We start from the raw sequence: 24,772 nt of genomic DNA, 5'->3' as shown, positions 1-24,772 counted from the left end.
ACGCCAAAAGAAACAAAAAGAAACTTCAGTTGCAGTGCCACCTGTTGTACGACAGTTTGCTTAGTTCATCAGTTCGAGTGCCAAACGTTTCTGTTGTCTCGCACTGTCGGATAATCATTGAATCGTAGTAGACGCACTCCTTCACAGAGCTGTATTCCAGTTATATGATCCATAACTTCTACGAAAGAAACATAGGAGAAGAAAGTAATTCGTTTTGATTGGAAACACTCATTTTAATGGGATTCAGGTAGAATTTATAGTGTAATGGACCCTGTAGAGAGTGTATTGAGCAGGGCAGTATAAATTTTTTCTCTTGCTGCACCGTCAGTTACACCTGAACAACTGGTGAGCTTTCTTTATTTATCTATCGCTGCATATTACAGGGGGGAGTTATGCTTGGTTCTTCTGATATGGGATTCACTGAAGTGAACCGTTAGTGTCATATCATTCAAAGTGTCCATGGTATGGTGGAGTAATCTGTGTCAGTGGTTGTGTTAGTTTAAATAATCCCGAAATGATAAAAATTCCACATGGCACAGCGCAGTCTGTGAGGTGGTTTTCTGTGACAAGCACTGGTCCTGTTGTAATTGGTACGCCATTTTTATTGTATTTCATCCCCCGTCACCTATATAGGCAGGGAGGGGGGGGGGCACTGTCAGCAGTATAGGCAATCCGCTCTTCAGAAAATGGACAATAAAAAAATGCATTGGATGAAAAAACAAGAAACAGATAGCGAGGATACATACACTGAACTTAAAAAATCTTTTTAAAGGTGAAAAATAAAATCGAACTTTTGAGATATAGATGACTTCTTGCACTGGTAGTTAAAAGCAGCAATAACAAAAGTTACAATGAAATGTAATACATGCACATTTAAAACATGTTGCCAGAACACTGTTACGTGAAAGAAGCACTTTTCTGTCACTGGTGATTGGAAGGGCCTTCCAGGGTACAGGGAGTCAGTTGTTGAAGGGAAAAGGTTGGGCAGTAAAGAGGGTAGAAAAGTGGTGGTATGAGGATGGAGAACTGGCACATTGCAGCGATGGGGTAGGAGTGGCTGTTGAGACAGAAGAGTCCATGTAGTAGAGGGTGAAACTGATCACATAATGGTTGGAAAGGGGGAGCGGGAAAAGAAATACAGGTGAAAAATAAAGGGATAAGGAATTATGGGGATAAGAAAATGTGGGGAGGACAGGGAGGGGAAGCCCTGATAATGTGGACTGGGTGGGGTGGACCTACAGTTGGTAGGAAGGGTAAATGTCGGTGTAGAATTCATAATCTGGGAGGGTCAGACGGTTGAAGTTTCGTGTAAAATGCATGTAAATAATGGCCACGTCACATATGTAGATCATCTGTAATGACAGATGTGATGTGGCTTAAACTGTTGTAACCGTAAACCGTGAAGTTGGTCTATGACTGAAACCGATCGATATTTGGGTTTTAAAAAAAATCAGCTGATGGTCAAACATGCATTTTATACGTTACTTGTCGGCTGTTGATGCTCACCCTCCAAAAATGTCTAGGGTTGAAGTTTCGTTGGGAGAGCATGTGGAGGAAGTGTAAGTGGAGGGTTGTTGGGATGTGTTGGCAAAGGCGCGGCAGCGTATGAGGGCTGATAAGTAGGAGAGAAAGGAAAGGATTATTGGAGTCCAATTTTCAGATGGCGTAGATTGTTTGGAGGTGTTCGGAGAGTGGTGTACCGTGCCTTTCTCCAACTTTTGACCTAGTTTACGCAACCTGTTATAAGGGACCTACAGCTTCACATAGATTCCCAGCCACGGTGTAACTGAGCATTTTTCACATCAGAAAACATAGCCAGCGCTGAAGTGATTGCCACATTTGCTGACAGAATACAGCATACTGTACAATCCTTTATTTGTTCTATCTAAAATGTAAAATCATATTATGTTACTGCGATTTCAACTACTTTCTGTGGTATGTACGACCGCTTCCAAGAACAAGAAAAATATGAACGGGAACGTATCTTCGCACCCAGTGCCTCAGTACTCATGTAAACAGTGTACTAAAAGAGAAATTTGTCGGGAGTTATGTTAAAAATGGTAACACTGATAATTTTATGTTATTTATACCATTTTCACGGTGTACGTAGCCACACACTCGTTTAATGTTGCTGTATTCTTGCAGTTAAAAGGCTCAAACACAACAATGACATGTGTACTTGAATTCCAGCGCTTTTTTGCAAATGTATCACTGTCCTCTGGGCATGCTAGTGCCATTCTATACAATATATTGTATATTACACAGCAAATCGAGGAAGTAGAAAACGAAGATCTCAGTGCTTTTGCTTTTACTGATGACTTCGCCGTTTGGGGAGAGAGAGCAATGAAGCTTCTGAGGAGACTCGATTACTAAGACAAGTAATTTAAATAATTGAAGTTCACCTCGAATAAGATTAAAACAGTGGCAATGAATATGAGTAGGACACCCACAGTTTGTAACATCATACTTCAAGGAGGGAAGGTTGAATATGCGAAAAGTTTCAATTATTTAGGTAGTGTCATATTAAGTTATCGAAGTGCCAAACGCCGGCCGCTGTGGCCGAGCGGTTCTAGGTGCCTTAGTCCGGAACCGCGCTGCTGCTACGGTCGCAGGTTAGAATCCTGCCTCGGGCATGGATGTGTGTGATGTCCTTAGGTTAGCTAGGTTTGAGATCACCTGGACCTCAAAAAAAAAAAAAAAAAGAAGCTTGAAAATGTAATAACACGTGAATGTTCCTGATTTTCACCATGAAAATAACTATACTTTGTACATAATAACGAAACTGTGGATTACTTATCATATATGAAGAAGGCAATAGTATGCTGAAGCATATAATGAGAGTGTCTGTATTAATTAGGCAATATTTACGTAATATTTATCTTATTTATAGTTAAAAGAGGTCGCTTGCTTTGAATTCCTTTAAAAAGAAGAAAAAAAGGTTTGGTCTAACCCATGACTCACTGAATTGTTGATGTACTGCTTTCAAAAGGTGGACCTCAAATCTGTAAAGCAGATTGTTATAATGTGTTCTGTCATCAGCGAATGTTCATTTCTTTGTTTCCCAAGGAGGTTTTTTTTTTCTCATCAGATTGACGAGACGTGACGAAGAGCCAGTTGTTGGCTAAATGGAAATTAGAGTGGTGTGTGCGTCCAGTGGTTGGGGCTTGGAGTACATTTCAGCGAAATCACATTGCTAAAGGGCAGTTGTCAAGGTATCATACTTACGATTTTTTTTAACGCCGTATCGCTACTTCAGGTCAAATTGGCAACCCTGTCAGCAGCTATTTCACTAATATTGCCCTCCATGTAGTTGATTCGTATCCTATAATTAATCGTTCTTTAGCAGACAATTTTACAGTTACGACATGTGTCGAAAAACTGAAGTGTTTGGAATGCGGCACGGTTGCGATCGCGTGCAACTCTCGACGAGAAGTGAAGGATGGTCTTTCTAACACTACGATGAGGAATCAGTGAGTCCATACTGAGAGATTACCAAAAAATTAAGGCATTCAATCTGATTAGTGTCAAGTGTTGTTAATTAAGCTTGCGGATTGCATCGAATTCTAGTTTACCACTTCGTTTTGGAAACTAGCAAACCCCACCATCCATTAAAATTCCAGAAGTGTACTGAAGGTTGTGTACAACTTTTCCATCTGCAGTTCTTTCCATCCACGATTTTTAAAAGCCTAGGCGATAATAACGGTTGTAAGCTATGTCACGACAGTCTAATTTATGATGATCTAAAATGTGTTTATGGGCATAATATTAGCGCAATCCGTTTACATCAGTCATGATAACGCAAAACAAATTTGATTTTTGCCAAAAAGATGACCTGTTGTCACCTCTCAAATCAAACGAAGAATTCATGCGCCCACTAATCTTCGGTGTGCTCCATTATTTGAGAGTCGCTTATTTGTCTCCGATAGCTGTGAATACACTGATGGGATATCACCGTCTTACCATTACTGTTATGGTGTATCTGCTTCAATATTGGAATCAGTTAAATGACGTAATTTATGGGTCAATATGTACAACATTTGTCAGGAATTGATACTTACTGCGTGTGTCGAGGTACGTGTCAGCGACGATGTTGGTGAAGTGGTTGGGCGCGTAGCCATGGTGGTAGGGCTCGCTCCACGTCCTCGTGAAGTGTACCCGCACGCCAGCAGCTTTCAGTGTTTCTAGGATGGTGGCCGCCACAGTCCGGAACTCCCCCTCCGCCGAGTTCAGGTACAGGAAAGACACCTGGAGAGCAAGGAAAGTGGAATATAGTCAACAGATCGCACTGTGCGAGGGGTTTTGAAGAAGTAATGAAACACATTTTTTATCGGCCAGTTTCGATTGAAAAAAAAGAGGAATTAGTTGTGGGACATCGAAGAACAGTCCTGCTTCAGCCCCCATTGTTCCATGAAGTTCCAAATGGTGGCGGCGCTATATATAGCCTTCAAAATGACGTCTGTAATTGAGGAGCTTTCCAAGCAGAGAGCTGTCACTGAGTCTCTTTTGCCCGAAAACTAGAGCATCCCATATACTCGTAGGCTCTTGCACAGTGTCTAGGGAGAGCTGACTGATCAAAAGCACGGTGAGTCACTGAGCGAGGCGTCTGTCATCATCGCAACAAGGTCGCACAAACCTGTCCGATCTCCCGCATGCCGGCCAGCAGCAGAGAGCTGTGACACTCGAATTGCCGGAGCGTGCGGACACTCTCATACGAGGTGACCGACGAATCTCAGTCAAACACCTCGCTGCACAACTGGGCGCCTTTGTTGGTACTGCTGACACGCTCGCCCCCCCCCCCCCCCCCCTTCCACCAGTTGGAGTACTCAAAGGTGTGTATCCGCTGGGTTCGTTTCCGCCTAACAGAAGACCGTAAAGAGCAACGAAGGATGCACTCCACGGGAAGCAGTTCGTAGGTGACGGGGAAGTTATTGATACAGCAAGACTATGGCTCCGACGTCTACCAGTAGAATAGAACAATGCAGGCATACAGGCCCTCCTACTAAGGGACGTAACGCCGTCGCATTGAACAGAGATTATGTTGAAAAATAACGTTTTGTAACTACAAGAGTGGGGAATAATGTGCTGTGAAAGTAGTCTGTATAAAATCAACCTGCTTTCACGAAAGAAAAAAGTGCTGCATTATTTATTGTACGTCCCCGGTGTATTACTCTTCTGGGCTCTACTTGGCGTTTCTGTATGTTAATTATATCTAATCGCCTGCACATAGTTACCACGTTTACATACATAACATATCAGTGTTAATCTACTACGTGTTAGATTTGAACCATGTTTGATGGTTCGAGATTTCTACTGGTATCGATTGGCTCGTCTGTCTTCATAGAATTTCTTTGGTGGTATGGATGAGGCATGCGAGGCCACCGAGAGAGCAGAGCGCTCCCCGACAAGGACGGCAACTGGTTCTGCGCGCGCCGGAAGAGTTGTCAGCGTAACGGCTACCCAGTGGACGGCTCTGGTGAGGCTGCTGGAAGTAGAGGAGCGTGCGAGTGTGTAGGAAGGCTCGTGCACAAAATTCATTCGCTAGTTCGAAGGAAGAAGACGGCATGTCATGGTAGCAATCTTGCGTAGAATGTTGTTATGCCGCTTTAAGAACTTCTGAAACTTTTGGTCATTGAAAACGATGGGACTAGTTGCGGTTTCACCCCTGACGTGATTTTGTTCTAGAACCTCGTAGAACTGTGTTGTGAAGCTGTAAGGGGGGCAGAAATATGGACAGCGCTGGTAACGAATAAGTTAATTTGGTTTGATGGAAGTAAAGCACGAACCGTAACAATATGGTTTTGGTAGTCAAGCCTGAGATGTGTGGTACGAGTACTGCAAAGGTACGACCGGTCCAAGGGGTGGGCAGAAGTTAAGTAATTTTAAGTAAGGTCAGTCTGTACATGGTACTTTGATAAAGTGTACGGTTACACAGGGTGGAGAAAAATTATGCCACGAAATTTCAACCCTGGAACCAAAATTACTTACATTACGTAGGCCGACAATGCACCATTTTTAAACTACGGAAACTTGGCGCCATGTGCTCCGATTGGCTGCGGGATTGCCCTGTTGGCGGATGCTCTGGACAACGCATGACCGCGAATGCTTTGCCTGCCGGAGTCGCGTATCCAGGATGTAACCCGTTAGAGCAGCGACGGGGCGAGGGACGTTTGTATGTGTGAACCGACAATCATAGCACTGCCCGTCACCCGAAGAACGGCAACAGGGCAATCCCAAGGCCAATCGGAGTGCGAGGCGCCAAGTTTACGTAGTTTAAAAAAAAAAAAGTGCGTTGTCGGCCTACAGAACGTAAGCAAATTTGGTTCTTACTGGCATCAGCTATATAGGATTACAATTTAGTGACACAATTTTTCACCACCCTCTATAGTACACGGGAAATTTTCTTGTTTGCGAAGTGTGTGTATTGTCAAAGAGTATTAATTACCGGAGACTGTGGAGTGCTCTCAGGTTAATATGTTGGTAACTGTTCGTGGGAAACTGACTTTTAGAAATTGCATTTCCTTGGGTAACTAACTGTAAATGATCGCATGAGAATTAGGCTGATCATTTTCTCCTTGATGTTTGGTTAAAGTACTTCCTATCAAGAAAGATTGATATAACTTGTGAACATTTTATAGTTGGTGTCCTCTTGAATTGTTAGTTTATAGAATATTGTAAAAGAACTGTCTTCATTCAAGTAGACGACACGCTACAACTTTGGGGAACAACTGATAGTTATGTGAGCTGATTCTTAACAGTCGAAAATGGTATAGTGGGCTCTGCACACTGAGCTGTGTTTGCTTCTGATATTATCTGAGCTTCTTTTAAAGTGAGTTTAAGGGATTGTAATGCATCTTGGTTCAATGGAGGTTGTTTTAAAAAATTGTATTAATATTGTTGTTTAAATATTTCTTTGGGTATTGTCTTAGCATAAGATCTTGTAAGCAAATGTTAGAAAACAAAACAAAAGCATTTTAGTGTAAGATGAAACTGATTAAGTAATGATTGTCGGATCTTAAATGAAGCAAGAGACTAGCATTTGCTTGTAGCAAAATAAGTGAAATGGAAGGGCACGGTGTTGACTGTTCAGTCAATGTATAAAAATGTTACTGAGCTACGAAAAATTAATAATATCTTGTAATACGGAGTGTTCGACTTTCAGTGTACAACCAGCCCTCTCCACTTCCCACTAAATCTGTTTCTCTGCCTTTCAAGATTGTTGTTGATGTTATATTTTGCAGTCTGAAGATGTTCAACAGAGCTCTCTACGGTAGTCTATCCTGAGCAAGCCCATTCATCTCTGCATTACTACTGCAACCTATATACTCGTACATGTGAACCCACTTCTTGTATTCAAGCCTCGATTCCCTCTACAATTCTTACATCGCCTCCCTCTCCCTAACCCTCATACACACTCACTTCGTTTACTTACTAGACTGACGATTTGTTACTGCTTCAGGATGTGGCCTAGTAATTGATCCATTATAAACGTAGGATTCAGCAGCCACTGTCAAATTCAATAAAATTTTCGGGGGTTTGTGACCGTATTGTCAACATATATAAAACTACCGACGTTTCGGTCCCTGTTGCAGGCGACCTTCTTCAGGGCGTTTTTGTTTAAATAAAAGCACCCTGAAAAATGTCGCTTGCAACAGGGACCGAGAACTCGGTAGTTTTATATATATGTTACCGGCCAAACCCGATCTTAGGATGCACTAGTTCCGCCTAGGTCAGACTCGTTCATCCTGTTACCGATAGGATAAAACAGTTTAGCCAAGGTCGAATCGGTTTATCCTAGTTAGAATTTACATGCTTTAGGATAAACTGGTACGTCCTAGTCTGAACTAATTTTGCCTAGTCGGAAAGCATGTCACTTTCTGTACGAACGGGGAATCCCCGAATCATCTCTGACTCACCCCTCGCACCTCTCAGTCGCTCTTCGCTCGCACTGTTCTTTGTTTTGAACGGTATTTTTCATTGACGAGTGCGCGTGTTAAGTTTATGGTTGCGTTTAAAAGATTTTATTATAATCCTAGCACAATTATTGTGAGGCGTTTGATGATGGATGAGCCTTTGCGGAGTAGACAAGCCAATCAAAAGCTGCGGAGAGAAAAGTTTCTGTAGGAAATTTTGCAGAGTGAAAACAAAAGGTCTCCCCATTATAATGTGTTATCAGTAGACGAATATGCAGATTTGGTTAAACAAGTAGAAGACGCGGAAAAGTTGGAAAAAGATCATTACAAAAAAGAAGACTGAAACGATATGCTGTTTCGAAAATTGGTGATGTAATAAAAGTCATCGCACGGTGTGAAGGGAATACAAAATACCTTGTTCCAGCTGATGAACTTTATCATGTGACTGACGCAGCTCATGTAGCTGTGGGTCATGTTGGTCGCGATAGGATGTCAGCCGAGACATCAAAAAAATATACCAATATCAGAAAGGAAATGATATGCCTCTATTTGCCAATATGTGATGTTTGTCAACAAAAGAAGACAAAAAATAAAAGAGGGCTAGTTTCAAAGCCAGTTCTCCATTCGGAAATGAATAGCAGATGCCAAGTCGATTTGATTGATTTCCAAACACAACCAAGCCATCTCACAAAATCAATTCTCCTTCGTGTGTTAACATCAAAGAGGGCTGAAGAAGTGGCTTATCATTTAAATGACATATTCCTAACTGTAGGGGCGCCGTGCATTCTTCAGTCTGATAATGGCAGAGAATTTGTCAATAATGTTATAAGTGAACTCGCAAAGTTTTGGTCAGAACTGAAAATTGTGCGTGGAAAACCAAAGCACAGCCAAAGTCTGGGTTCTGTTGAACGTGCCAACGAAGATACTGAAAATATGATATATGTTTAGTTAAAGGACAACAAATCGACGAAATGGTCGGAAGGATTGTGGTATGTCCAACTCATGAAAAATCGAGCTTACCACTCTGGCATAAAACAGTCACCTCACAACGCATTATTCGGAATCGAACCTAGAGTAGGACTTTCCACTTCCTCGTTGCCTCAAGAAATCGTAAATGATATTCAGAATAAACATGACCTAAAGAAGGCAATCGAAGATGACAGCAATAGTGAAAGTACAAAGACAATGATGATGATAACTTGGTGGAAATTGACACAAACGACATTCAAAATGCTAAAAAAATTGCGACAGAGAATTAAACTAAAAAGCTAAAAAATCGAAGCTTCCTCTGACAAATCCCATCCACCAGCTGACATTGGAGACAACGTAACCATACCTATTCCATATGTAGATAAAGGCAGAGGTGACCTTCGAAACGCAATTGGAGTAATATTTCAAAAGACTAATGAGGACCTCTACAAAGTTGGCACCAAACATGACTAATTCTATTTTCAAACGTTCCTTTACAACGGAAAACCCAGGCGAGTGGCCCCAATTTAATTATCATACAATTGAAAAGATGAGTAAAATAAACATTAGTGTTATTAGTGTTGATAAACAGCTGAAATCGTTAAAATTGAACAAAGCTCCAGGGCCCGATGGAATTCCTATTAGATTCTATATTTAATTTTACGCTGAGTTAGCCCTTCTTGTATCTATATCTATGGTAGATGCCTCTAACAAAGAACCGTGCCCAGTAGCTGGAGGAAAGCTCAGGTCACACCTGTCTCAAAGAAGGGTAGCAGAAGTGATCCACAACACTACCGTTCAATATGCTTCTCAACGATTTGTTGTGGAATCTTAGAGCATATTCTGAGGTCAAACATAATGAGGTATCTCGAACAGAATTCCAACCAGAATGGATTCCGGAAACACTGGTCATTTGAAACACAACTCACTCTTTTCTCATGTGACATACTGAAAGCTTTGGAGCAAGGCAGTCAGGAAGATGCAGCATTTGTTGATTTCCGAAAAGCTTTTGACTCAGTACCACACCCACGCATATTGTCGAAAGTAAGATCATATGGGTATGAAGTGAAATTTGTGACTGCATTGAGGACTTTTTTGCAGGGAGGACACATCACGTTGTCTTGGATGGAGAGGCATCCTCAGACGTAGAAGTAACTTAGGGTGTGCGCCAGGGAAGTATGTTGCGGCACTTGGTGTCCATGTTATATATTAATTAACTAGAGGAACCAACTTGGAGTACTGTGGTAGGGAGGAGCTGGTACAGAAGAAACCAGAGTAATAATAAAACCGTAATGGGTACAAAAATAGACGAAGAAATGCAAGCAGCAAAAACAACAGCGTGGCTATATATCGGTAACTTAAAGAGAACCACCACAACTGCTACAGTAGTGAAATACCTTAACAAGAACAAGAAGAATACTAGGATAACTAGAATGTGAAGAATTGCGCACACTGGGCGACAAAAAGCTTTCAAAGAAGGCATTCCGTTTGAAAAGCTACAAATCACACAAGAACCAGAATTCTGGCCAGAAAACATAAAATTACGTCGATTTCGTTTCCCAAGACGATCAAAGGAAGAGGGAGCAGAGCTCAACTAACCTAAGAAGAAAACCAGAAGAGCAAGAAATAAAAGCAGTCTTGTGGAATACAGAAGGAGTAAAAAGTGCTCTTAACCTAACACCAACAGACATTCTGCAAAACTCAGATCTTGCAATTCTAACAGAAACCATCCTGATAGAGAACTGGCAACATAAAGATTTCTACAATTATCACCTAATGGCAAAGAAGGGAGAAAGACTCATGGGAGGAATATCTATCCTAATGAAACCCTGGATGACGCCCACCAAAAAAATCATAAAACAAGAAAATAGTATGCTAGTAGAAGCAGCAAACATAAATATAATTGCAGCCTATTTTAAACCGCACACAAATGCTGCAGAAATAATTGACGAAATAGTCACACTCATCAAACAATGCAACAACAACCCCACCATTATTGCAGGCGATCTCAACTGCAGAATAGACACACGAAACTATAAAACAAAACTAGTCATTGAAATCCTAGAAGATGATGGTTTCACCCTACTTAACGATAGACTGATACCTACATACATATACCACAATGGGAAAAGCACCATTGATATCGCATTAACAAGAGGAGAAATAGAAGGAAGTATTCAACCAACATGGCATGACTCCATTACTGCTATACCAAAGCACATTCCAATGAAGATAAAAATAAATATCGTCACGTCACCGCCAGCAAGAAAGACCCACCAAATTACAAAAAGAAAAGTTGATGAAGAAAAATTAACAAACCAGCAAGAACAATTAACACAAATAGAAACTTTAATAGAGGAAGGAGACCTTGAAAAAGCAACAGAGCAAATAGAAGACCTCCTAAAAAATTCAGTGATACAAACAAACCCAAAAAAAAGGATGGCAAAAAGATGGTGATGCTGAATGCTACAGCAAAAGGAACACTGCTCTAAGAACGCTCCACAGATTAAGAAACCAGCACGACGAGGAAACATACAAACTGTACGCAGAAGAGACGAGAATCTACAAAAAACCAATAGAAGAGAAGAAAAAAGAATACATAGAGAGAGAGGCAAAAAGAGAAGCGGATGAAGCAGAGAAAGACCCATACATAGGAGCAAGACCAAGAAAACTGGTTCATACACCAAATATAGACATGAAAGAATGGGAAGACCATTTCAGTAAGATACTGAACAAACGAGGATTCAAAACACCCCCCAAAGAAAGAGAAACAACATCAAACTAAGGAAAAAGAGAATATATGGAACCTCTAAATGAAGAAGATGTAAAAGAAGTAATAAAAGCGCTGAAGAACAAGAAAGCAACAGGACCCGATAATATGTATAATGAACATATAAAAGATGCAAAAGAGGCCCTCCAACGCGTATGGACCAAACTATTTAACAAATGCCTGGAACTTGGAAGAATTCCGACGAAATGGAGACACTCGGCAATAAAAGTTCTCTACAAAAGTAGAGGAGACCCAACGGACCCAAACAAGTACAGAGGCATAGCCCTGGAAAATACTCAATTCAAGATGTTTTCAAAGATAATTACACAAAAAATCCAAGCCTCTGTGGACAGTTATCTCCCAGAAGACAAATGGATTTCAGATCTGGAAGATCAACACTTACGGCAGTCAGGCTTCTTCTAAACAACATCTACGAAGCACTACAAAAGAAACAAATGCTCTACACAGTGTACATAGACTTTACCAAAGCCTTTGACCTACTGGAAAGAGATCTTTTAGTCCGGAAACTGGAAAACACAATGGGAGAAGATAGCGTATGGGCAAGAATAATCAAGTCAATCCTCGAATACAACTTAATCACAATATCAGACAACCTCCCTCTTTCGAGCCCCGTTCTGCAATCGAACGGAGTCTTACAAGGTGACCCAATGAACCCTTTGCTGTACATTCTTTGCCACTGAAGAAGTACTCTGAATTGGAGAAAATGAAGATGTATATGTGTATGCCTACGCTGACGACATAGCCGTAGGTTCAACAGATATACAGAAGCTGCAGAGAATCATTGAGAAAATAGACAAATGGTGCAGTGAACACAAACTACACATAAACATAACAAAGACAGAAACGGTAATTTTCAGGAAAGGAGGCAAAATACCCAAGAATGTGGAAATGAGCATCAGAGGACAAAAATAAAAATCTCATCAGACTTTAAATACCTAGGGGTGACATTGCAACCAACAGCCAAATGCTTCACAAAACATATAATAGAACCTGCAGCCCAAGCAATAATAGCAATACAGGACATCAAATACATCCGCCTACTCAGTCTACAAACAGCCATGATATTATTGAACACAAAAATCTTTCTAATCCTGGCCTATGGGATGGAGATTATATGGGATCACCTGACAGAAAAAAAATCTAGAAACACTGAAAAGGTAAAATCGACTTATCTAAAAAGAACACTTGGTCTCTCAAAGACAACAAGATCTAGACTAGTGTACCAGCTAGTGAGAGAGACATTCCTAATTGAAGACATCAAACTTCGATATATGATGCCACACACTAGGGCTTCCAGAAAGCAACTGAAGATCATGGAGGACAAACGAAAAAAAATATGGCCGGAGTTCTATGGCACCGAAGCAATGACGAACCGCTCATGGACAGCACCAAACTTCGAACAGCGACATGTCGTAACTAGATTATCTATTCACGGCTTTCACCATCTAATCTGCAAAAACAAAACTTATCACGACCCCACGACAACATGTGTACTTGAACTGTGTAACGAAGCCTGTGAACGATATCACATAGAACTTTGCAGTAAAAGAGTGAAATCGATAAATGAATATGCAAAAATGTACATGTAAATGTAAAATGTTAAGCAAAGTAACTGTATATGGCTATTTGGCTGCAATTTTATTAAAAAAATATTAATGAGCTAGGAGATAATATTGATTGTAGCCTCAGGCATTTTGAAGATGATGCAGTTATCTGCCATGAAGTGCTTGGCAACTTGCTATAAATGTTCAGCAATGTAATATTATGCACTTTGCAATAAGAAAAAACCTGGTATTCTGTGACTACAATATCGACGAGTCACAACATGAATCGACCAACTCATACAAATATCTGGGTATAACACTGTGTAAGGATATGAAATGGAATAATCTCAGAGGTTCACTCGTGCGTAAAGCAGGAGGTAGCCTTCCTTTAATTCTCGGGAAGTGAAATCAGTCTGCAAAGGAGATTGCTTTGAAAACGCTCTTGCGACCTGTACTAGAATATTGCTCAAGTGTGTGGGACTCATGCCAAATAGGTCTACCAGGAGATATTGAACGTATAGTGAGAAGGTCAGAACAAAAGGGTTGTTTGACCCTTGGCAGAGTGTCACAGAGATATTGAAGAAACTGATCTGGGGGACTTTTGAAGATTGATGTAAACCGCCCCGCATGCGTCTCTAACAGGGTTTTCAGAACCAGCTTCAAATGATGGCTCCAGGAATATGTTACAACCCCATACATATCGTTCACATAGGGATCGTGAAGAGAGATTAGAATAATTGTAGCACTTAGAGAGACATTCAGACATTCTTCCCGTGATGAATACGGGAATGGAAAGGAAGGGTACCCTCTTCCATACACTTCGCGGTGGTTTTCAGAGTGTAGATGCAGATTTAGATGTAGACGCCACGGGCGTGTTTGCTCCTGCTACCCAGAAAAGGCCAGGTGAGACTACGCCGTGAGTCCCTCAGCGCCAGAATCCAATACTGCTCCTGATGCTTTTCCCCCCTTCTTTTTCGTTACAGGTCAGCACCGATGCAACGCGGCAGGGCGTGACGTAGAGCCAGGGAAAAGAGCCGACGTAACCAGCTTTTCGCATTTTTGCGCCGCCTCTGCTGCAGCGTAATGCGAACAGTGTGACAGCCCGCCTGCGTCTTCCGCTGCACACGCCGCACCGAGCGCACTGCTTCCGATTGGCTGCGGCTGAATAATGCATGCGCGACACGTGCTGCCGGTACCTTGGCAACACCTGGCCGGCTGTGTCGGCTCGCGGCGACCGCCCTATATTAGCTGCGTCCGCCGAGCTGGCGCGCCGGTTGCCAGCGGAGTCCCTGCGAAAGCGTAGGCGCCGTGATGGCCGCGTGCGAAATGCAGCCAAACATTCGGCAGCCTCGCGGGCGCGCACACGCGCGCGGAAGGATATATCATCCCGCGTAAACACGCCCGACTTATTTTATACAGTGTCTCTGAGTTGGGACAGCATTTTTCTTGGCAGCGCTACTCGACCGCGGCTAAACACCTCCCCCTCCCCACCTCCCAAGTCATCCCCCCCTCCGAAATAAGCTGCCTGCTCGAAGATGCAGTTACCCAGAATTTCTCGCTCACCGGTTTCAACACGGTGGACGAATTAGCTTCATTTGGGGGCGATGACCTTTCGAAATCGAATTACACTACTGGCCGTTAAAATTGCTACACCAAGAAGAAATGCAGATGATAAATGGGTATTCATTGGACAAATATATTATACTAGAACTGACATGTGATTAAATTTTCACGCAATTTGGGTGCATAGATCCTGAGAAATCAGTACCCAACCACCTCTGGCCGTAATAACGGCCTTGATACTCTTGGGCATGAGTCAAACAGAGATTGTATGGCGTGTACAGGTACAGCTGCCCATGCAGCTTCAACATAATACCACAGTTCATCGAGAGTAGTGTCTGGCGTATTGTGACGAGCCAGTTGCTCGGCCACCATTGACCAGACGATTTCAATTGGTGAGAGATCTGGAGAATGTGACAGCAGTCGAACATTTTCTGTATCCAGAGAGCCCTGAACAGCACCTGCAACATGCGGTCGTGCATTATCCTGCTGAAATGTAGGATTTCGCAGGGATCGAATGAAGGGTAGAGCCACGGGTCGTAACACATCTGAAATGTAACGTCCACTGTTCAAAGTGCCGTCGAACAAGAGGTGATCGAGACGTGTAACCAATGGCACCCCACACCATCACACCTGGTGATACGCCAGTATGGCGATGACGAATACACGCTTCCAATGTGCGTTCATTGCGATATCGCCGAACACGAATGCGACCATCATGAAGCTGTAAACAGAACCTGGATTCATCCGAAAAAATGACATTTTGCCATTCGTGCACCCAGGTTCGTCGTTGAGTACACAGCCGCAGGCGCTCCTGTCTGTGATGCAGCGTCAAGGGTAACCACAGCCATGATCTCCGAGCTGATAGTCCATGCTGCTGCAAACGTCGTCCAACTGTTCGTGCAGATGGATGTTGTCTTGCAAACGTCCCCATCTGTTGACTCAGGGATCGAGACGTGTCTGCACGATCCGTTACAGCCATGCAGGTAGGATGCCTGTCATCTCGACTGCTAGTGATACGAGGCCGTTGGGATCCAGCACGGCGTTCCGTATTACCCTCCTGAACCCACCGATTCCATATTCTGCTAACAGTCACTGGATCTCGACCAACGCGAGCAGCAGTGTGGCGATACGACAAACCGCAATCGCGGTAGGCTACAATCCGATCGTTATCGAAGTCGGAAACGTGATGGTACGCATTTCTCCTCCGTACACGAAGTACACAACAAAGTTTCACCAGGCAAAGCCGGTCAACTGCTGTTTGTGTATGAGAAATTGGTTTGAAACTTTCCTCATGCCAGCACGTTGTAGGTGTCGCCACCGGGGCCAGCCTTGTCTGAATGCTCTAAAAAGCTAATCATTTGCATATCACAGCATCTTTTTCCTGTCGGTTAAATTTCGCGTCTGTAGCACGTCATCTTCGTGGTGTAGCAATTTTAATGGCCAGTAGTGTATATTGAAATGACTACAAACATTTAAATCACAAAAAGAACAACTAATTTGTTAAAAAGAAAAGCATGAGACCTAATTAACTGCTCTTGCAGCTTAAAGCGCAGCGTGCTAGGTTACAAGCTAGAAAGATGACCCAAACCCTTATTGAATCCACGCTGAGTATTGCTGGTCGATGGTCTGGTGCACCAGCTATCCTGAGTATTGTTTCATGAGGATTTCCTCTTCATTTAGGCAAATCTGGAGCTATCCCCAGTTTCCGTGATCGATACACAAACAGTTAAAAAACATAAAATGTTCTAATGTTATATGACTCGGGTACAGTTGGTGCACACGAGTCTCTCCATTATGTTAGTTGACAACTGTGTCGACAGAGAGTGCAGATTCTTAGCATATAAAGTAGTTTTAGTGTTTAGATGAACTTCCTCTCACAATAAAACTGTTGATCGAACAGCGACTACTGCCAGGGACCCACTGCTTTAGCAGGCATCTGCTCTCCGACTGAGCTATCCGCTCACAACCTACCATCTCAACTTTACTACCGTCACTACCTCCTTTCAAAGCTGCTTGCACAGTGTTTTGTTAACAACTTGCGTCCACGGCTTCGTGCAGTCTGCGCGATTCTCGAACCCTGCCATCAGCTCGTACCAACTGAAATCGGTATTCATCCGACCAGGCCATGTTTTCCAGGCGTCTACGGTCCAACCGACATGGTCACGAGCCTAGGAGAGGAGCTGCTGGCGACGTCGTTCTGTTAACAAATGTACTCGCCTGAGTCGTCTGCTGCCATAGCCAATAACGCCAAATTTCGCTGCACTGCCGTAATGGATACGTTCGTCGCACGTCCCACATTGACTTCAATGGTTATGTCACAGAGTGTTGCTTGTCTGTCAGCACTGACGAATCTCCGCTAACGCCGCTACTCTTGATCATTACGTGAAGGCCGTCGACCACTGCGTTGTCCGTGGTAAGAGGTGATGCCTGAAATCTGGTATTGTCAGCACACTCTTGACATTGTGGATCTCGGAATACTGAATCCCCTAACGATTTACGATGTGGAATGACCCATTCGTGTAGCTCCAACTACCATTCCGCGTTCAAACTCTGTTAATTCCCTTTGTGTGACTATAAGTACGTCGGTAACCTTTTCACATGTACCACCTGAGTACAATTACAAGGTCTGCCAATACACTGCTCCGTTAAACATTGTGTACCCATGGTGTGGGGATAGCGTCTTTGATTAGTAATCAAAACGTCCTTGATCCCGGGTTCGAAACCCGCTTAATAATCAGCACTGGCGGCCGGTGACTTACGGCATAAGAGGTCAACACCATTCTGCAAAGAGGGCGGCTGAGCAGACAGAGGTTCGGGGCACTCTCTTGTCCTTGGGGTGCCCCTAAAGGCGCAAGAATCAGCAATGATCAACGGCATGTGGATGCAAAAGGCAATGGAAACCACTGCATTAAAGACACATAACATGTATCCATAGGACTGTGGTCTGTAACTGAAAAAGTGCCATGCTGATCTCTCCATTTGCAAAAGATTCCGGAATAGTCCTCCATTCGGATGTCCAAGAGGTGACTGCCAAGGAGGAGGTGACCACGAGAAAAAGATTGAATAATCAACGAAAGCATAATGTTCTACGAGTCGGGACGTGGAATGTCAGAAGCTTGTACGTGGTAGGGCAGATAAAAAATCTGAAAAGGAAATGCAAAGGCTTAATCTAGATACATGTGGGGTCAGTGAAGTGAAACGGAAAGAAGACAAGAATTTCTGGTCAGATGAGTATAGGGTAATATCAACAGCAGCAGAAAATGGTTTAACAGGGGTACGACTCGTTATGAATAGAGAGGTAGGACACTGAGTGTATTACTGTGAACAGTTCAGTGATAGGGTTGTTCTTATCAGAATCGACAGCAAACCAACACCGACAAAGATAGTCAAAGTAAACATGTATGCATCGCGAGCTGAAGATGAAGAGATAGAGAAAGTATATAAGGAATCTTAGACGGTAATACGTGCATAAAGGGAAATGAAAATCTAATAGTCATGAGGGACATGAGTGCGGTAGTAGGGGAAGGAGTAGAAGAAGAGGTTACAGGAGAATATGAACTTTGGACATGGAATGAGAGAAGGGAGAGACTAATTGAGTTCTCTAATAAATTTCAGCTAGTAATAGCGAATACTCTGTTCAAGAATCACAATACTTGGAAAAGACCAGGTGAGACGGCAAGATTTCAGCTAGATTATACCAGGGTCAGACAGAGATTCCGAAATCAAATACTGGATTGTAAGGCGTACCCAGGAGCAGGCATAGACTCAAATCACAACATGGAAGTGATGAAGAGTAGGTTGTAGTCCAAGAGATAAGTAAGGATGAATCAATACGCAAAGAAGTGGGATGCGGAAGCAATGAGGAATGACGACACATGCTTGAAGTTCTCTAAGGCCATAGATAAAGCAAGAAGGAATAGCTCAGTAGGTGGTACAGTTGAAGATGAATGGACATCCTAAAAAGGACCATCACAAATGTTGGAAAGAAAATATGTGTTCAAAGAAGGTAACTGCGAAGAAACCATGGGTAACAGAGGAAATACTTCAGTTGATCGAAGAAAGAAGGAAGTACAAAAATATACAGGGAAATTTAGGAATATAGAAATACAAATCGCTTAGGAATGAAATAAATGGGAAGTGCAGGGAAACTAAGTCGAAATGGCTACTTCAAAAATGTAAAGTAATAGAAAAAGGAATTACTGTCGGAAGGAGTGACTCAGCATATAGGAAAGTCAAAATAACCATAGGTGACCTTAAAAGCAAAAGTGGTAGCATAAAGAGTGCAACGGAAATTCCACTGTTAAATACAAAGGAGGGGCGGATAGGCGGAAAGAGTACATTGAAGATTTTTCTGATGCGGTAGAAGAAACAGAAGTCGATTTAGAAGAGATAGGAGATCCAGTGTTAGAAAGAGAGCTTTGGAGAACTTAAGATCATATAAGGCAAGAGGGGTATATAACATTCCATTAGAATTTCTAAAATTATTGGATAAGTGGCAACAGAACGACTCTTCACGTTGGTGCGTAGAATGTATGAGTCTGGCGCATACCATATGACTTTCGGAAAAATAGCACCCACACAATTCCAAAGACTGTAAGAGTTGACAAGTGCAAGAATTATCGCACAATCAGCTTAACAGCTCATGCGTTGAAGTTGCTAACAAGGATAATATACAGAAGAAAGGAAAAGAGAATTGAGGATGTGCTAGATGACGAACAGTTTGGGTTCAGGAAGGGTAGCGGCACCCGAGAGGCAATTCTGACGTTGCTGTTGATAATGGAAGCAAAACCAAAGAAAAATCAAGACACGTTCATAGGATCTGTCGACCTAGAAAAAGCGTTCTACAATGTAAAATTGTTCAAGATGTTCGAAAATCCGAGAAAAATAGGGGTAAGCTTTAGTAAGGGACGGGTAATACACAATACGTTCAAGAGCCAATAGGGAATAATACGAATGGACTACCAAGAACGAAGTGCTAGGATTAAAAAGATTGTAAGACAGGGATGTAGTCTTTCCCCCAACTGTTCAATCGGTACATCGAAGAAGCAGTGATGGAAATAAAAGAAAGATTCAGGAGTGGAATCTAAACTCACGGTGATAGGATATCAATGATGCGATTCACTGACTTCGTTGCTATGCTGAGTGAAAGTGAATTACATTATCTGATGAATGGAATGAACAATCTAATGTGTACAGAACATGGATTGAGAGTAAATCGAAGAAAGACGAAATTAATGAGAAGTAGCTGAAATGAGAACAGCGAGAAACTTAACGTCAAGACTGATGGTTAGGAAGTAGATGAAGTTACGGAATTCTGCTACGTAGGCAGTCAAGTAACCAATGACGGATGGAGCAAGAAGGACATCAAAAGTAGACTAGCCCTGGCAAAAAGGGATTTCCCGGCCAAGAGAAGTCTACTAGTATCAAGCATAGATCATAATTTGAGAAAGAAATTTCTGAGTATGTACGTCTGGGGCACAGCATTGTATGGTAATGAAACATGGGCTGTGGGAAAATTTGAACAGAAGAGAATCGCAGCATTTGAGATGTGGTGCTACATGCGAGTGTTGAAAATTAGGTACACTGATAAGGTATGGAATGAGGAGGTTCAGCACAGAATCGGAGAGGAAAGGAATATGTGGAAAACACTGACAAGGAGAAAGGCAGGGTGGTAGCGCATCTGTTAGGACATAAGGGAATGACTTCCATGGTACTAGAGGGAGCTGTAGAGGGCAAAAACTGTAGAGGAAGATAGAAATTTGAATACACCCAGCAAATAATTGACGACGTTGGTTACAACTGTTACTCTGTGATGAAGAGGCTGGTACAGGAGATGAGTTCGTGGTGGGCTTAATCAAACCAGTCAGAAGACTGATGTCATAAAAAAAAGAAAACGATATTACCATCTGTACATGTGCATATCGCTACCCCACGATTTTTGTCACCTCAGTGTATATGTGGTTCAGTTAAAAGTTACTTCCCCTATGTACTTGACAGGAGTTTGGAGAGAGTAGACGCAGGTGTACGTATAGAAACTTTGCCCTTCGACGAGACATTGCCTTTTAAATTCACAATAATTTTTTCTGTGTGACTGATGCTCCAAGAATTCTCATAACGCTAAACAGTAACTATAGTTATAACATGGCGTACTCAACTCGTAACAAGCTCATAAGCAAAACTGTAAAATTCTGCCACCTTGAGATTCTTCTTTCATGGACTGTGGGTGATTCTGTTGAATATTGGATAGCGAAAGGGAACACATACACATGCTTCTTCTTCATGCCCTACACGTTTCCTGCCATTTTGCATTAACGCTACCACTAGCTGTAATTCCGAAACAGTTGTATGCTTTACAGACCTGAGTTGAGAGTTCTCTGTGCTTAGCAGAAGCTCATGTCTTTCTCTGCTGGTAGATGCAGTTTCTCTTTGGGACAGCACCGAGATTATATTGGCTTACACTCATGAGTGCTGCTTAGGATAAGGCAGAGGCGGTATAATCCAAACGGTATTATCAATTAACCGTCGGTGACAGCTTTAGGTAACGCAGTGTGATCACCAGCGAGGATTGAAACGGCTGATAAGGAACGGCTTGGACGTAAGAATGTTGATGTATGCTGACGGAGATGAAACCCGAGTTCTTGCTCTTAATACCAACAGCTCGGTACCATTCTCATGTGACACGAAATTTGGTTCTACAAAGTGCATCCGTTGTGCTAAATTTCGACGAAACAAATCATCAGTCACCATGCTGCTGTGAACTGCTGCAGTTGACATACCGAGATTTGCGATTATTCATACACCAATGTCATCTCAGGTCAACTTCAACGGTACTCTATTAAACTGAGAGTTAGAACTAAACAACAGCAACTATTACTAACTCATTTCTTGGATCACTGATTGGTCCAGGTTACTTGGCGTTCTTTCTAGTTGTACATCTGTCTGTCTTGTTGTACAACATGGATATTTCAGAGCGGCAGCATTTTAGTTCATGCAGTGGGACTGGGGGTAGTCACTCTGAATAGTTCCTATGGTCTTAAGTAGCTTCCATGTAGTGAAAGGTTTTTATGTCTGCAATGAATAAAGTATTCGTCTAATATTATCCGTGATAGATACAAGATCGTGGTTGTCACAGTCATCGTTAAAATGGAGGAGTGGTCACCTTTCACAATGAAAAAGCACTAAGAGCGTCAACTTAATGTTTTTGTAGTTTCAAAAGCCTATGAGCGTACACTTTAAAATTGATTAAGTATTCATTCCGACCATTAGTTCTTTACCTCAAAGAAGTCCGATTATGACTCTTTATGCAGTCTTTATGACTGCATTATTTTGATCGTAATGTTTTGTACACAACTTATACCGCGTTTTATTTCCAGTATTACGGCGACATGGCACTGAAAGTAAATCGATATTCAGTGCTGCTTCCAAAAATTCATTCCGAGCCCAAAGACAGAAGAGCGATAAAGCCCATATTCTTGTGACTCCCGCACGATGGCTGCGTACTGCAGCTCGAAGTAGCCCATATTGAAAATCTGTAAAACATTACAGAATCTGTTGAAATGGAAAGTGAATTGTCGTAAGGAAGGACTTTCATCTCTGAATATTTGTTTGCCAGGACCTGTGCAAACTTTCACACTTTGATAGATTTAAATAATGGCAGTGTCTGAAATAATTGTAGTCGTCGGGATAAGTGTAGTTATGGGAATGAAGATAAAACATCTATAAAAGTGAACTGAATGGCGTCAAATAATAATCATGAATTAATGGTACTTACTTCCTTGTCTATGCATTTCCATGCACATAATTTTCAACAAAGTTTTTTACAGAGCATTACAGTACCTAGGTGAGGTTATATCTGACGTAAAAATGTAATCTTCGTGTACATTTTGTTTTTGTTTCCTTTAAGGAATACAAATATGTTAGTTCATTTAGTTACCCTTGGAAAGACTACCTTTATCCTTGAGTAAAGACGCGATCTGGTAAATACAATCCCACTCTTCGAAGCATTTGTCCCTGCGACATTTGAAGATTAGAACGTGGTGTTCTCATCTCATTTGGTACATCACATAGGCCGCAGTATCCTCCAACTGTCTTTTGGGAGTTTAAATGCATTTTGTATTTTATGATACAGTAGCAACGCGTAAGTATAGTATAGAAGCAGCAATTACCAATATATTTTTGTGTCAAAAAAGTATCCAAAATTGTCTTTTGCTTTCGGAATGTTTTGTGCTGGCTTGTAAGATGGGCAGACATGAGCCACTGTCAGTAAGGCCTCACAACCAATAAGTTTAATTCGACGAACATTTTCAACACAGTAAACACCTTAAGCTGTAGGAGCAACAGGTAAATCAAAATTAAAGGCGACAATGTTTGTCTTTCGGGAGCTATATTGGTTTAGAAAAGTCAACTTGTACGACGGACACAGGACTGTCAGTGTGGTCACGTTTACTATCAATGACAATGGGGTGTATTCAAATTATCCGGATAATAATGACTTTAAAATAAATAAAATGGTATTTGTAATAATATAATATGAAAAGGGAGTCTCTTATTCTCGATTAATAAATTAGCTTCGTAAAATATGGGTATGAAGCTGGGCATCCATGATGCTCTTTTGCCTATGACAGTCAAAAGTCGCCTTTGTGCTAAAACGTTCCACAAATATTAAGTGCAAAATCGGTATGCAGTTTCAGAATCCTGTTAGAAAACCTTTTTAATGATATCTGATTTCATCACTGAACGATTAGTATGCGGTGAGAAAAAAGGATGCTGACTTAAGAAATAATATACATGATTTAGCGAAGTCTAGAACTGTAAAATATTACATCAACAGAAGATTTTAAATTACTAAAATAGTTCCAAGAGTGCCATCTTATGTGCACGGAAGTGTAAACCACAGAACATGAGTACGGTTGTTGAAACATAGTATGTTTTCATTTCGGTATTGCGTACTCCCTTCGCGAAAGCACTCTCACAGGAAAATGTGGACCGGACGCTGTGCCCCTTTTACCAGACGTAACACGCAGTAAGAATAGTCCAGGCACGGGGAGATTCGATACGGAGAGCACTTAAAATGTTGCAACTCAGGAAAACGTGGCGTAACATTTAATCTTATTCTTGAAAGTATAAAAATCTTATGAAGTTTACAAGTAAATGGAAATTATCGTTTTGTCTGCGATGTACTAAACTGTACTCTGTAGTCCATGGAAAACGGGACAACACTGTCCTGCGACTCTTATAACCTCATATCACATGGTAGTAGTGCTACCAATTCCTTCTGGCATTTTACATAAAATTTTGACTGCCCTATACTGTTAAGTACAGAGAGGTAACATTCTCAGATTCTCACTTCATACGATGATTTTAGCTTGCATTGGTGGCACTTTTTGTGTCAAGGGTGCCTGTTCACAGTGTCCTGAAACGTTTATAAAACGAACTTCTAAAATGTAGCTGAGCGACCACATGAGTGTTATATGGAAATGAGTTATCAACAAGAAGCCCGAACCCCCTCACCAGTATGCCACATCCAAGTTATATACAAGTATTGAACGACTATGAATCCTTACGGAGCTGAAATATCCAACCAAAAATTTGCAAAAAATATCTTGAAGATCATAAAAACCAATATCCTCACGTCAGACGTAAACTCTGAGTGGTATGATAATATCAGTGAGGAAGTTCTGACGGGAGACAAACTGTAGAAGATTAAAATGTGACGTTACTGCCAATTGGTAGACACGCTAGTACATACCTTTTTTGGAGAGACCGCTCTAAGATCTGGACAAGGAAAAACGTTGCAGTTATCAACGGATCACAGTGTCAATAAAGGAGGTGCTCTATCCAGACTGCAGTTTATACCCCAGCAAGTTACACAATAGTTGTACCTGGCTGCTTGGAAACCATCGTGAACTACATAATTAAAAACGAAGTTGCAAACTTAGAATAATTGATTTATGAGGAAGCATAACACTTTAAATCAGAAAAATACCAAAACCACA

General features: G+C 41.8%; 1 protein-coding gene across 1 annotated transcript in view; it reads right to left on the bottom strand.

The window, feature by feature from the left end:
• LOC124796481 (guanylate cyclase 32E) overlaps window positions 1-24,772 on the bottom strand; it is an 823,982-nt gene that overhangs the window by 489,428 nt on the left and 309,782 nt on the right. Inside the window, exon 5 of the mRNA XM_047260702.1 lies at window positions 4,059-4,245. Within this exon, the coding sequence (XP_047116658.1) occupies window positions 4,059-4,245 (187 nt within the window). The remainder of the gene's footprint in view (window positions 1-4,058; window positions 4,246-24,772) is intronic.

The sequence above is a fragment of the Schistocerca piceifrons genome, chromosome 1 (assembly GCF_021461385.2).
Source record: "Schistocerca piceifrons isolate TAMUIC-IGC-003096 chromosome 1, iqSchPice1.1, whole genome shotgun sequence".
Classification (NCBI taxonomy): domain Eukaryota; kingdom Metazoa; phylum Arthropoda; class Insecta; order Orthoptera; family Acrididae; genus Schistocerca; species Schistocerca piceifrons.
This window is presented reverse-complemented; position numbering and strand designations above follow the sequence as displayed.